The 14439-nt window shown below is 43.3% G+C and overlaps 1 protein-coding gene across 3 annotated transcripts in view; it reads left to right on the top strand.

The window, feature by feature from the left end:
• cdk6 (cyclin-dependent kinase 6) overlaps positions 1-14439 on the top strand; it is a 315746-nt gene that overhangs the window by 2160 nt on the left and 299147 nt on the right. For all 3 annotated transcript variants that reach the window (XM_041183679.1, XM_041183681.1, XM_041183678.1), the window contains exon 2: positions 126-430. In XM_041183679.1, coding sequence (XP_041039613.1) covers positions 201-430 — 230 coding nt within the window. In that variant the 5' untranslated portion in view covers positions 126-200. The remainder of the gene's footprint in view (positions 1-125; positions 431-14439) is intronic.

Raw genomic sequence — 14439 nt, 5'->3', positions numbered from 1 at the left:
TTGCTTTCCTTTTCTTTTTAAAAAGAAAAAGTTTATTTAACACCCTCATTAGCAGTTGCCCATACATTTTCATTTTTTTATATACTGGCAGTTTTGTTTATTCATTATGTTTTTTGGCTTTCCAGATGTGATTGGCCCGAATATCCAAACTTGTTTCCGTCTATGTGTGAGAGACAGCGCGGGGATCCGAGGTTGGGACTATGGAGGGGAAAGAGGCCAGTTTTTCTGACCGCTATGAGCCGGTGGCCGAGATCGGGGAAGGGGCGTACGGCAAGGTTTACAAGGCCAGAGACAGGGACAACGAAGGTCGCTTCGTGGCTCTGAAGAAAGTGCGAGTTCAGACCGGGGAAGAAGGGATGCCTCTCTCCACCATCCGGGAGGTGGCTGTACTGAGGCAACTGGAGTCCTTTGAGCATCCCAACGTGGTCAGGTGAGGGGGAAAAAACAAGCTGCCATTGAACTTTAATAATGGCGTTGGAATTGCATCCATACACATTGCTTATGCCAATTCTGGGGGAGGGGGAGAAAGCTAACGGCAGGTATTTAATATGTGTCCGGTGTTATCTGGGTTATTTGTAAATGTCCCAGTCTAAAAGTTTCCTATCGTCAACCTGGGATTTGGTTGAGAATGGAGCCAAACGAGAGCGATTTAGATTCGAGTGTACTCACGCATTCTGGTGGAAAACTAACTGTGTCGTGCGGTCAGTCAGGTGCGAAAACATCAAATGTTCACCAGTCCCACCCACAGAAATACTGCACTTCCTCTGGCGTAGCCGGCAGACATTTATTGAAATAGCACCAATAAAACAAGGCAGGGAGGGTACATCTACCTTCCTGGTCAAGTGGGAGAGTTTCCCCAAACCGGATTGTAAACTTGGTCAATAATATGGCTTGCCTTAAACATTTAACAGCAAAGAATATTTTGAGGGCGATTTATCATTCACTTTCCGAGTTTAAAAAAAATATTAAAATTAAGTTTAAATGTTTATACAAGTCATTTATACATGTATTGTTTGATATTTGGTGTATAAATATGTTGTGCAATTTCCATCGTTTCAATAATCTTTGTCATATTTACAAATACATTATATCCCCTCCCAGTAATTTAATTAAAACCCAGATTTAAAGTGCCCGCCCACGCCATTTCAGGCAGTGCGGGCGGCCGAGAAACACAAAGCTGATGTTGTGACATGAACGTTTTGTGCAAATTAGGTGAAAATGCATCAAGTTTCTGATTCTCTGACAAGCAACTAAAACTCTTGCCTCTGTGGGTATCGGCGGTCCTTTTCAAAGTTAACTGTTGCAACTACTTCAATTCAGAACTTTCAAATAATAATTGCAAGAGGGACGGACGTGTCATGATAATTTAAAGGACATTTGGAAACTTCTGCTCTGGGGGGCTATCGAAGGTCTCGCGTAATTAAGCGCGAGAAGTGAGCGGGAAGGCGCCGCTTCTCCCTTTCCCGTCCGCTTTATACTTGTTCTGCTTGTGTCAATCTGTCTGCCTGTTCACTTTTCACAGGTTAAGAATTTCCAGCAGCATCAAGTGCCACCTTTAACGTTCTGTAACGGAGCATGCAAAAAAATACGCAAATGAGTAATTGCCAAAGATAAGATTAATTTTAGCTGACATAGCTATTTAGGGAATTTCCCCAAAAGTCCTAATTTCGGGGACTCGTGTTCTGAGTGTACTTTTCTTTTTCTTTTTTTAAAAAAGAACGGCCTTTTTTGGAGACGTTGCGTGTACGTACTGGGATGACTGTTAACATTTCTTTGTTTCTGTCTCCCTTTAATTCTTACTGTAGGGCAGAAGCAGCAGAGCTTCTTTTGTTGGCGTTTTTCCTCATTTCATGTCATTTGCATACAGCTGCAGAGTAGTCTGTTACCTTTGAATGCACATTTGGATTTTAATTTGATTAGAGAAACCACCTTAAGTCACTTCTAGAATAGAGGTTTTCATTTTCACTTGGCAGTAGGAGTTTCCAACTTCTTGGCTGCCAGAGACTCTTTTGGGGGTGGCGAATGAGTAAAACATTTTTGGCTCTTCTTATTAAATGCCTTTTTTGTAATGATTCGTTTCATTGCAAGTGTCATATCCTTCTGTTGACTCATCTATTCTAAGTTTCAAAAATGTACTTCCTTTCTCAGTTTATTTTTTATTACTTCTGCTGAAAGAAACATAAGTTAATTCTTAAATACAAAGCACTCTGCAATTTTCAGTTTTGCCTTACTTGTGTGATCTCAGCGGAAGTTATTTTCTGCAAGTTAAAAGGGGCAAAGTCTTCATTAGTGCATGATAAGTCCATTTTTATTTGTTTGCAAATATGTGGTTCAGAAAATCATCACTTCTGTGTAAAGTTATGGTGATAAATGAGTCTAACTTCTACTTTTGCTCCTAAGTCTTATGGTTCTCCTCCATTTTTTTATTAAAGGCGTTGATATGTCTTCCTGTGAAGACAGTCACCCTTTTAAAATGAGAGGAAGTAGCTGAGTCATAATCTAATTATTTGGAAAGGAAAACAAATCTTTTGGAATGTGCAGAAATGCTTCTTGTGTAAAATGGATTCCACATAATGTACTTTTCCATTTGTGTGAAATCATACACAATATTTCCGCCGCTGACTTTGAGCAAAATCATATATAAGCTATTTATATTCACATCTATGAATTTCACTATAAATAGCAAACTCAGGAAATCAAACCTTATTGTGCTTCCAACAGCCCTGAGGAAATAGATCATGAGCCTGTCAATGAACAACTTTCATTCTAAAAGAAAGAAGAACTTGCATGTATATAGCATTTTTCATGACCACGGGGGCTACAGCTAATTAAGCATATTTGAAGTATAGTCACTAATGCAATATAGAAAACAGAGCAGCCAAATTGTGCACCGCATGGGTGTACAAACACTAATAAGGTGATGACCAAATAATCTGCTTAAGTGATGTTGGTTGAGGAATCAATATTGAACAATGGGGTCAAATCCCATGCTGTTTGTCAAAACAGAACCATGTGCTCTTTTATATCCACCTGAGAGGGAAGATGGGGCCTTAACACTTCATCTGAAAAATGGCACCTCCAAGCGTGCAGCACTCTTTCTGTACTGTGCTCAAATATCAGTCAGATTATATGCTCAACCTCAATTTCCTGACTCAGCAGCAGAAAGCACTATCAACTGAACCATGGCTGATACATTCTAGGAGCATGGTCTGACATCTTCCTTGATTTCAGAGCTCCAAAGTAATTCAAAATTCCATCCTGGAGCCAATTGAACTTATAGGTTGGTTCTCTTGAGATCAGCATCCAAGACTGGGAAGGTTCTGTTACAGTAAAACCACTTGCTGACCTGCCAAATATATTTCCAAAGTAATTTCCTTGCAGTTGCTGGATGCAAAATGCCAGTTTTTCCATCGGACTACTGGCAATTTATCTTGAAGGTGGAAGATAAACAGTTTGTGAATTGGGCGACCTTAATCGAGTAGAGGTTTAAAGAAAAAATGTGTTGGAGATCCAAAATAAAAATAGAAAATGTTGGATACACACAAGGTCCATTAACAGTTGTAAAGAGAAAAGATTTAATTTCAAAGTTTTGGTTTGGTTTGTCAGACCCATGCTGAAGATCCCCACCAGAAATATGTAAACACCGTTATTTTTTGTCGGAGTGTCAAAGATCTCTGTAAGTGCACATAGAGCAAGAACGTATGAGAGGTATACAAAGATAGTAAGAGACGTACAGAAGATAGGTGAGACAGCCCATGGGAGATTTATAGAAAGAGACAAAGTGAGAAAAAAATGGAGAAAAAGGGAAAAAAAAAAGTGTTTTGAAAGCCGTACAAAGAAAAACTTGGAGAGTGGAAACAACTTCTACCTTTATAAAGACTATAATTTAAGCTAACTGATATTCAGTGTTGTTCAGAAAGAGAGTTGGAGACAAAAAATAGGCACTGGAATGAGAGAGTTAGGGACAAAAGATAGACACTTGCATGAAGCGACACAGTTTTATAAAGAGATTGCTCACGAGTAGTGCCATGGGAAATCAAATAGTAACTCTTCAGAACTTTAGGGAAAATTGTTTCAATATTCTTAGAAGCATCCGGGATGGTATATGTGCCTACGTTTGGTATGCTTCTCCATTAGATATGTGCTTGTGCTTGGCAAGCTACACTAACTGTGGTGCCACTAGTAGTATTTAGTAAGGTCTGTTATAATTTTTAAGATCACCTACAGAAATTTTGTACTAGCTTCCACAGTGGCTTTTCACAGCAAAATATTTTTAAAAGTTCCTTCTAACATTGGACATCACACAGTAATACATTTGTCATTGAATTATTGTCAACAGTAACATCATAGCTCCTTTACTCATATCATTTATCCAGAACAGCTGACATTATTAGATGAACATGAAATCTGCAGATAGTTTAAGATTGTAGAAAAATAAAATTTATCAAATTTAGTTATCAGAGAATATAACTATTATCACAATATACAATGTAGATTTATTAAATTAAATACATTTTCTTGTTATTCTAATGACCAAATTCTGGTTAATGTTATGTCTATAAATTAATGGGAGAAATGTGAATGCAACTTTGCTCATTTAGCTTTCAGTGAGCACTGTATTTCAAAACAGACAGAGTTTCCAGACTATAAACAACTTCTACCTTATAAAGGCTATAATTCAAGCTAACTGATATAGGTAGAGATATATTAGTTGAAAATGAGATCTGTTCTAATCTGATCTCTCAGTTCAGGAGCTGTTCTCTTTAAATTAGAAAATTGTGCTGTGGCTCCACTAATTATGAAAGGTGAGAGAGGGAGGGCAAGGAATTATAGTTTAATTATCCTAACATCTGTTGTTGAGAAATTACTAGAGTTCTAGTACAGAGCAACTGAACACCTTGAAAACTTTCAGCTGGTTGGAGATAGCCAGCATGAGTTTTTAATGGATAGGCCATATCTGATGAACCAGATAAAATTTTTTGAAAAAGTAATTGAAGTCACGGAGAGAGGAAATTCTATGGATGTTATTTGTATGGAGTTCCAGAAGGTGTTTGATAAAGTTCCGCATCAGAGACTGTTAAATTTGAAGCTCATGAAATTAAAGTTAAACTAATCTGGTTAGGACATTGACTGAGTGGCAGGAGACAGGGAGAGGAGTAATTGATAAGTACTCTTAATTGGCAGGATGTGACCGACGGGGTATGCAAGGGTCTGTGTTAGGGCTTCTTCATATTTATTAATTATTTAGATGATCTAGAGAGCTACATAACCAAATTTGTTGATGACACAAAGTTAGATGGCATGTAAGCATTGAAGATGGAGGTGCAAAATTGCAGAGATATTAATAGATTGTGAATAGGCAAAATTGTGATAAATGGATTTTAATATAGGCAGATATGAAGTCAACCCTTTGGACCTAAATAAATAGAACTGGATAGTTTCTAAGTGGTGAAAATCTAGAAACAATGGAAACCCAAAGGGAGGGGGAGAGCATGGTGTGGTTGTCCAAGTACCCAGATGATTAAAATGTCATTTAACATGAGTAATCAAAAAAGTCTTTTAGAATGCTGACCTTTATATGCAGAATACCATAATACAAGGGGATAGAAATCATGCTTCAATTCCCATTATATAAATCCCTGATTAGGCCACATCTGGAGTACTCTAAGCAGTTCTAGACACCACACCTTAGGAAGCATGTATTAACCTTGGAGGGAGTGCAGCTTAGATTTACCAGAATAATGCCTGGACTGCAAGGATTAAATCTGAGGTTCGCAAACAAGATCCATAGAGATTTTCCAGAGATCTGCAGAATAAACTGCCTTCACACGTTCATGCCTACAATCTCTTTGCTAAAACTGGCCATGAAACAGTCACTGCTGGAGGTGCTTACAGCCCCTTCCAATGTCATCATCCCAGTCTCCCCATGGTTCAAGCTAACAGTGCAGCCTTGCAGTGTGGGTTAGGAGAATGCCTGAGCTGAGAGCACAGCATGCAGTCCAGTGGGTAAATCTGTCGCCAATCGGTCGATCGGGTGGAGGTGGGTGGGGTTTTGGGCAACCATGCAGTGCACTAATCTCTGGCCATCCAGGTGGTGGCCAGTGTTCTCTGCAATGTGTTAATGGGCCTTCAGACTTAACCAAGAGAAGTCCTTAGTACGCCCATGCTATCCCACCCCACATGTGTCTCTCTTTCATCCTGCACGAGGAGCACATCAGGATCATGGAGCCTGGTGACCTAGCTGTATGCCTTGTGGCTTACAGAGGGTGGAAATGACAGAGAAGAGAGTGACTAAGGCACATGGCTGCGTAGGGGGAGGAGCAGCACCCTCAGGAAGAAGGGGTGGCTGGGGCTCCGGCATACACCACTGAAGAGCCACAGCGAGCCGTTGCTGGTCAGCACCTAGCTAGACCAGGGTCTATAGACCCCACCTTTCATTCCTGCAAAAGACCGAGAACCAGTGCCACCAAAGACTGCGTATGCCTAGGTAACTGGTTGGTCATATCTGCCACCTGCTGTAGGATTTGGCATCACGGAGACATGGAGGGCATCCACTGCCAGTGGCTGTGAAAGTGACCACAGTGCTCCATTTCTACGTCATTGGCTCCTTTCAGGCTCCACAGGTGACTTCTGTGGGATATCACAAGCCTCCACCCACAAATGCATCCATGAAGTCACAGATGCCATCTTTGCGAGGGCACACAACTTTGTGCTTTTTTCCCAAGACCAGGACAGCCAGGAGCGATTGGATTTGCCCAGATCTCGGGTTTCCCCACAGGTGCAGGGTGTGATCAACTGCACTCACTGCTCAGATCTCCATCGCAACACATGGTCATCTATGTCAACCGCAAGGGATTCCATTCACTGAATTTGCAGCTGGTGTGCGACCACCACAAACGGATCCTGCAGGTTGGCTCTTGGTTTCCAGGGCGTGTTCACGACTTCTACATTCTCAGTCAGTCACAGATCCCTGACATCTTCCAGGATCCGAAGAAATGGCAGGGAAGGCTCCTCGAGGATAAGGGCTACCTGCAGAGGCCGTGACTAATGACACCAGTGCAGCGGCCTCAGACTGCAGCAGAGTGAAGGTATAACAAGGCTCATGCTGTAGTTCGCAACTTGGTGGAGCAAACCATCGGGATGCTGAAAATAAGTTTCCGGTGCCAGGACCAGTCTGGTGGAGGCCAGCAATACAGTCCACAGAGGGTATCATGCATTGTCGTCGCCTGTCACACCCTTTACAACCTGGTACTGCATTGGGGAGAGGTGCTGGCTGAGGAGGAGATGGAGGAGCTGGAGGTTTCCTCCGATGAGGGTGAGGAGGTCCTCGAAGGTGACAATGATGGGGATGAGGCCCTCACAACAGCTAGACGAGGCAGGTGTGCTTGGGAGGCCCTCATAGCTGCCAGATTTGTGAAGGGTGATGATGATGACGTGCAGTGAAGACACACCATAGATCCTCACATCGCATCTGTGAACATTTGACTCCAGTCTGGCAGATGGCAGCACCTATACCCTCTGACAATGCTTCTGTCATGGAGATGCAGTGGAGGCCCTAATAGTCTCTCGATTGCAGGAAGATGATGACAGTATGCAGTGAGGATACTCCATAGATCTTCACTTAGCACCTAAGCGTGCCTGACTCCTGTCTGGCTGAGGGAAGCTCACGTGCACTCTGTGATCAGGGTTATATCATAGAAATGTAGCCATGAACCATTAGTAGCATCTGATCTGTTTTCTGACTTCACTCCATGATCCCTTCAGGAGCACAGCGTCATTGGTCACAGATGCTGACGAGATGGGGGCCAGCCCCACCTTAAAAGGTGCTGAGAGCACACACACGCAATGACGGAACTCTATGACACCTCCCCATTACATTCTGGTAGCAATGACAAGCACTGTTGAGGGGCAGGCATCAGTGATGTGTTCAGGGAGTGTGAGGCCGGACCAACACTTTGGTCTGAAGGCTGCACAAAGCAGAGGAAGAGGCATTGGACTGAGGCACCTCCCTTTATCTTGTGCAAAAAGGTTTCACATATGCCTGACATGAACACTGCTCATCAGAACAAGGAGCTATAGGCAGGGAGACATTTTTGGGAGTTTATTGACAATACTGAACAGTATGTACAAGTGATTAACACCCGTGCCCAGGCGGTGTGCTGCCTATGGCCATACTAGGCTGAAAATGTCTGATCTCGTAAGTTAAGCAGACTCAACCTGGTTTATGCTTGGATAAGAGACCACCTGGGAATACCAGGTGGAGTTGGTTTGTGGGCCTCTAGTTAGCTCAGTTGACTAGATGGCTAGCAAGTAATTCAGAATAACGCCAACAGCACATATTCAATTCCCATTACAGCTGAGGTAGACTTGGGATCTGCTGCCTCCTCGCCCTGCCCCATGAGCGAAAGGCAAGGCAAAACTACCACTGACAAAAGCAGCTCAGCATGAATAGACAATGAGCCAAGGACCTGCCTTGGGACAGAGCACACACAACAATGACTCTGAAGTATAATCTAATAAAACAATTACAGCTTCTTAACCTTCCTAATCCTCCAGCTACTTCTTGGTGCCCCCTGGGCATCCACAGCGGAGATGGAGGCAGCCTGCTGACTGCTGTGCCCTGTCTGTAATGACCTTGGTGGGCGTCTGCTGCCGGACCCTCGCCTGCTTTCAGGGACCGGTTGTGTGGCAATCGCACCCTCCTCGGTCTGTGGAGCTGGAACGGCTGAGGTTACAAAAACAGGGGATTCAGATAAGCCATACACTCCCGGAGTCACCTGGTTGTATGGCCCTGGCAGGGTACAGCTGATTGCCCCTCCCTATGGGTGCCCAAGCACCCCTGGTTGACTTTTTGAGGAGTGGGGATAGCTGGAGTGAGATCGAACTGCCCTGTACCCATCTCACGTACACCCTGCTGGAGGCCAACTATGGCATCAGCGATGGAGATGAGTCTGCGCAGCAGTGCAGGAGTGACATCCTGGACCAACGTCTCCAGAGTGGCCGCCATCCTACCAGTATTGACCTCGGTGCATTGCAATGCCAGCGATATCACCTCAGCCTGAAGGCTGACGGAGTCCTCCATCGTGCCTTGCAATCTGAGGAGTACAGCGGACATGCCTTCTTGATATTCCCGAGCTTGCCGTTGTAGCTCCAGTGACTGTGACATGATCGAGTCCAGAGGCCCATCATCTAACTCCGGACTCAGCAAGGTTCTGGCCTCCAGCAGTCTTCCGAGTGCCGGAGACCTAGGAAGTCTCTACCTCCACCTGCTGCGGATCTGACAGTGTGTTGTGCTCACCAGATTGTGATGCTGAGGCTACTGCAAAGCTAGGTCCCACTGGGGTGTGTGTCTCTGTGCTGGATGGTGTGGGTGAGCGCTGTGATGGGACTTCAGGGAGGGTGCCTTCAGATTTCTCTTCAGAGGTTTCTTCAGGGCTTGATTAGAGGCCTTGGGTCGTGAACTCTGTTGACTGTTTCCCAGATGTACCTACGGAAGCAAGGAGAGATAATAAGTGCGTGGCAGTGGCCTGTGAAAGAGGACACATTGCTCATGGCATGGTTGTCTGATGGATGTTGCACTGCTGGACCCTCACCTTGGTAGAGCACCGCCGACCTCGCCATCAGCACAGGACCGGTTGGCCAGCTGGATGCCTCTACTTTCAAGGACCTTGATTTCAGGCTTTTCTCGACTGGTCTGTGATCTCTCCCTCATTGTGTGCCAGCTTGTCCTGCATAAATAGGGATTGAAAGAGTATAAGCAGGTTGCCTGCCAGGCCAGGTGATAAGTATGCCTGGCATGTGTGGATGATGAGTGGTCCCATGGATGGGATGAGGACAATGACAGTGTGTGAGATGTCCCTTAAATTGGCAGTGAGTGAGATCCCTGCTTGTTATACTGTTGATATTTTCTTGCTGGTTAGTGATGTTGCTGGTGGCGTTTTTGATCTTTTCTGCTTTTCCGCCTCCAGGTGTATGTTAAATATGAACTCTGTTCCTTCTCATTTGTTTAATGGTTCAGTCTCAATGATGTATGGCCTTGAAGTCTTGGCTTCACCAGGAACTTATGCTGGTTTCTAGGTTTTCATGATTGGATCCTTTCAACAATTCAGGCAGGGATTTAGCATGCTTGTTGAAGCATTGACCCTTTTCTACCTGTGCATCAGTGAGTTGTTGTCTTACTCCAGGAGCAAGTGTCTTGCTTGGTAGAGTTTTCTTATACTTCCTTCCATTCAGCAGCCCTACAGACAATTTCCTGTCAGCATTGAGAGGTGTAGATGAGGTGAGAATAAGGGAGGGCTTGGGTTTTCCTTTATCTCTTGGCATTTTTTGATAATTCTCTTGACTGTCTGGATGTGTCTTTCGATAAACCTGTCTTCCTTTGGGCGATGTAGTGATGAAGTGATGTTGAACCCAAAGTGTTCAACAAATCCCTTAAATTCTCTGGAGACGAATTGGGTTTGATTGACACACATTGCTCAACAAACAGAACTTGTACTGCTGAATTGATTGTTGTAGCTCACAAATCTTTCAACTTTTGGGTAAAAGGCAACTTTTGAGTAGTAGTCTGCATCTATGAGATTGTGTGTGAATAAATTGGCTCCTGCAGTTTCCATGGTCTGGGCAGTATTTTGGTAGCTATCATCTACTCTTTCTGCTGTGTACTTCTGTAATTACTGGCATACATTGCATGTAGTCACCATTCTTTTGATGTCTTTGTAGATGCCTATCCAGTACACCACTAATCTGGCTCTGATCTTACATTTCTCCGTTCCCATGTGGCCTTCATGTATCTTATGGAGGAGTTTCCTCTGTATTGTTTAGGGTATGATTGTTCTGGATCTGACTAGCAGAACACCACCCTCTAGTGCAAGGGTGGGGAACCCACGGCCCAGCGCGTTGAGGTTTCAAAAAAAAGTCGTGTGTATGATGCATATGTCTCCACATGGGCTTCAGTTGTCATTTGAAAACTTAAATGGTCTTACTACTGATGGTGCCCCTGCTATGGTTGAATCTCAAAAGGGATGAGTTGCTCTAATCAAGAAAGAAATTAATCTCCTTGACCTTGATCCAAGTAAGTTGATTGTATGGCACTGCATCGTTCATCGGGAGAATCTGCGTGCACAGTCTGTACGACTGAGCAACGTAATGTTGACTGAAGTATCGAGCATTAACTTCCTTAAAGTAGTGGGTTAAACATCCGCCGCTTTAAGGAGTTATTGAAAGACCTTGAATCAGAGTATGGCGACTTAGTTTACTATTGCGAAGTGCGATGGCTCAGCCAGGGGGATATGCTGATGTGATTCTACGAACTGAGGAACAAAGTGAAACTTTTCACAGTCAATGGGAAAACCTGTGGCCGAGCTGAGTGACGACAAGTGGCTGTGTGACTTGGCTTTACTGGGCGACATTAAACAGTATCTGTCTGAACTCAGTGTCAAATTGCAAGGGCCTACCCAGCTTCTTTCCTCCCTTCTTTCAAATGTGAAATCATTTGAAGCCAAATTAAAGCTGCGGCAAATGCAATTGGAAAAGGGCAGCACGGTGCATTTTCCTACCTTTCAGAAATAAAAACCTGCAACAGTGGAGTATGCCAGGGAGTGTGCAAATTTACTTCAGAAATTTTGAGTGAATTCAAGACCTAAAAGCAAAGAAAATGGAGTTAAACATTTTTGCCACTCAATATTGTCTCAATATTGAAGCAGTCGATGTACCTGAAGACCTTCAACATAATGTTACAGAACTGCAAAGCAACACTGAACTTAAGGCTAAGTATAATAACCTGCCTCTGCTGGAATTATACAGACTCCATGTAGATGAATTTCCAAACTTGAGGGGACACGCTGAAAATTGCAACACTGTTTGGAACTACATACTGCTGTATACAGTTTTTTTTCAAAACTTTTTCGCAAAGAACCATCTGCGTGCCAGCTTAATAGACGTGAATTTGGAAAGCCAGTTGCGAGTAGCTACATCCAGTGCCAGCAGACATAACAAGTCTCGTTTAAAGGAAAGCAAACTCAGCCATCACATCAAAGCAGTGGGTAAGTTGAACATTTCTATGTTCTCTTTTATAAAAACCAACTTAATTATTTTTTTTGTGTGGCTCACACTGATTTTGTGTGCAAGTGGCCCTTGATAAGAAAAAGGTTCCCCACCCCTGTTCTAGTGAGATATCATCTCTGATAGACCAATACTTCCGTATTGCTGGCTGTGTTTGCTGTATCTTATCAGGCCTTCCCTGGGTTACTTATTGAGAGAGCATCTATGACTCTTGCTCTTTGCTGGTCTCACCTCCTAATTTGATTCTTGTGACCTTACATTCACTAGGTGATGGACCTGTATACCTAGATTTTTTATCTCCTGTTTTTCCTCTGGCCACAACTGAGATAGGGCACCTGCTAGCACCATTTATCTTCCTGACATCTATTTCAGAGTGAAAGCATAACTCTCAAGCCTCAAGAGTAACCTTTGCCACCTTGTTGGTGATGATCACTCTCCACTGTGAATTTTTTTCCCATAGTGATATGTATGGAATTTCTCACATCCATATACCACCTGCCAAAAGCGCTCCTTCTATGTTGGCATATCTAGCCTTGGCTGATGTTAGAGCTTTGGATATGAATGCAATTGGTTTTCCCTCTTATACCAGCACTGTCCCCAGTCCTTTTGTAGAAGTATCTACTTTCAGAGTGACGGGTTTCTTTCTGCTGTTGTATGACAAATTTGTCTTTTTGCATACTACTTCTTTGAGTTCTTTGTAACTCCTCTCGTGTGACTTTGGCCACTGGTACTTAACATCTTCTTTCATCAGCTCTTGTAGATTTGCTGTGAATTCTGATGTGATGAGGTGTGAAAATACTGGATCAAACCAAGGAAACTTCTCAACTTTTGCTTGTCTCTTGGAGCTCCCGTTACAGATGGGGAAAGAGGTGGTGGGATAACTGTTGCCTTTTTTCCTCGCCTCTCCGGTGTCTGCTATAAGATATGTGCGTAGAGGGAGTGTTTTACCTTTATTAGCGTTGTGACCGCGCGTGCAAAGATAGATCTAGAGAATGATCTATGCAGCTAGAGTGTTAACAGAATACAAGAAGCAAATCATGTTTATGTTAAGTCCTTTTAAGGTGTACATGGTACAGGCCTGGATGGGTTCTCTCTTGTGATTCTTAGGAGATGAATGGAACTTGAAAGTCTCTGGATTACCTGACAAGGCTATGGCTGAGTTACTGCAGAGGTGAATCTTTGCAGGTGAAAACAAATTAGTCCCACTTGCAGTGTCCAAGTTGACTGATTGTTAGGCAAGGTTCTGTTCTCCTGGCTGGAGGAATGGTGCCCCTTGTTGGTTTCCAGACTGACTGATTTCTCTCTGGTGCTTGGAGTAACTAAGGTTAGCTATCTGAAGAGCAGTTTTGACCAGGTGACCACATGATCAGTATTTGTATGTCTACCCAGAATGATTTAAATTTAAAAGCCATTGCTATAAAATGGAGATTGGATGGTGGCCATTTACACCTAATGATTTGACTGGTTCCTCTACAGCTCACCTTAAGTATTGAGCTTGAAGACAGCGGTCTGGAAGTCCGTTGACTTTGAGTTTTGCATAATTCTACAAACAATAGAAGCTGTGAATTCCACAGATGGTTTTCGTCTTGGTATGAACATTCAAGTGGGCACTCCACCAATGGCCAATCATTTAGGAGCTTTCTGGAAACTTGAGGTTGTCTGTGTAGCAATTGCAGAAGTCATCTAACCCTAGGCAACTTTTTGATGTCCACTTTTAAAATAAAAGGCAGTTCCAGAAAAACATATACTGAATTCAGCCCATGTTTAAAGTTATGAATATGACGTGCCTTTACCGGGCATGACCCATCTTGGATTCAGAAATGGCTGTGACATTTTCAGGACTGGACCCAGTCAGGTATGTAAACATTCCGAAGAACTGTATGCTCTACGTCACTGAAACAGATGGCCCTGCTGTTCTGGGGTTCTCTCCGTGGCTTCATGTAGATGACGGTCATGATCTTTTTGATCTGCATCATAGATCTGGGTATCATCAGCTATGCCAAGGGCTCCTTTGTATCCTGGGTATGTCTCCTCTACTTTCTGCTTGAACATATCCTGGTTCGCCTCAAGGCCAAAAGGTAGAAGCAGGGATTTATACCAGCCTGTTCTCAACAGGGAAGATGCTTGTCAAGCTTTCACGTTCCAGTAACCATTTCTGGCAGCAAGCTTACTGAAAACTTTTATCCTTGCCATTGCTTGTGTGATCTCTTCTAATGTTAGAATAGGGTAATGATTCCACTTGATTAAGATCAAGAGTATCTTATTTAAGATCTTTGGGATCCAACAAATTCTCAGCCGTCCATTGGGTTTCTCTCTCGCCATGATGGAATTTACCCAATCTGTAGGCTGTGACTCTAGTGATCACCTTCTTTTCTTCCA

The sequence above is a fragment of the Carcharodon carcharias genome, chromosome 3 (assembly GCF_017639515.1).
Source record: "Carcharodon carcharias isolate sCarCar2 chromosome 3, sCarCar2.pri, whole genome shotgun sequence".
In the NCBI taxonomy this organism is placed as follows: domain Eukaryota; kingdom Metazoa; phylum Chordata; class Chondrichthyes; order Lamniformes; family Lamnidae; genus Carcharodon; species Carcharodon carcharias.
The sequence above is the reverse complement of the archived record's forward strand: the minus strand, read 5'-3'. Positions and strand labels throughout refer to the sequence as shown.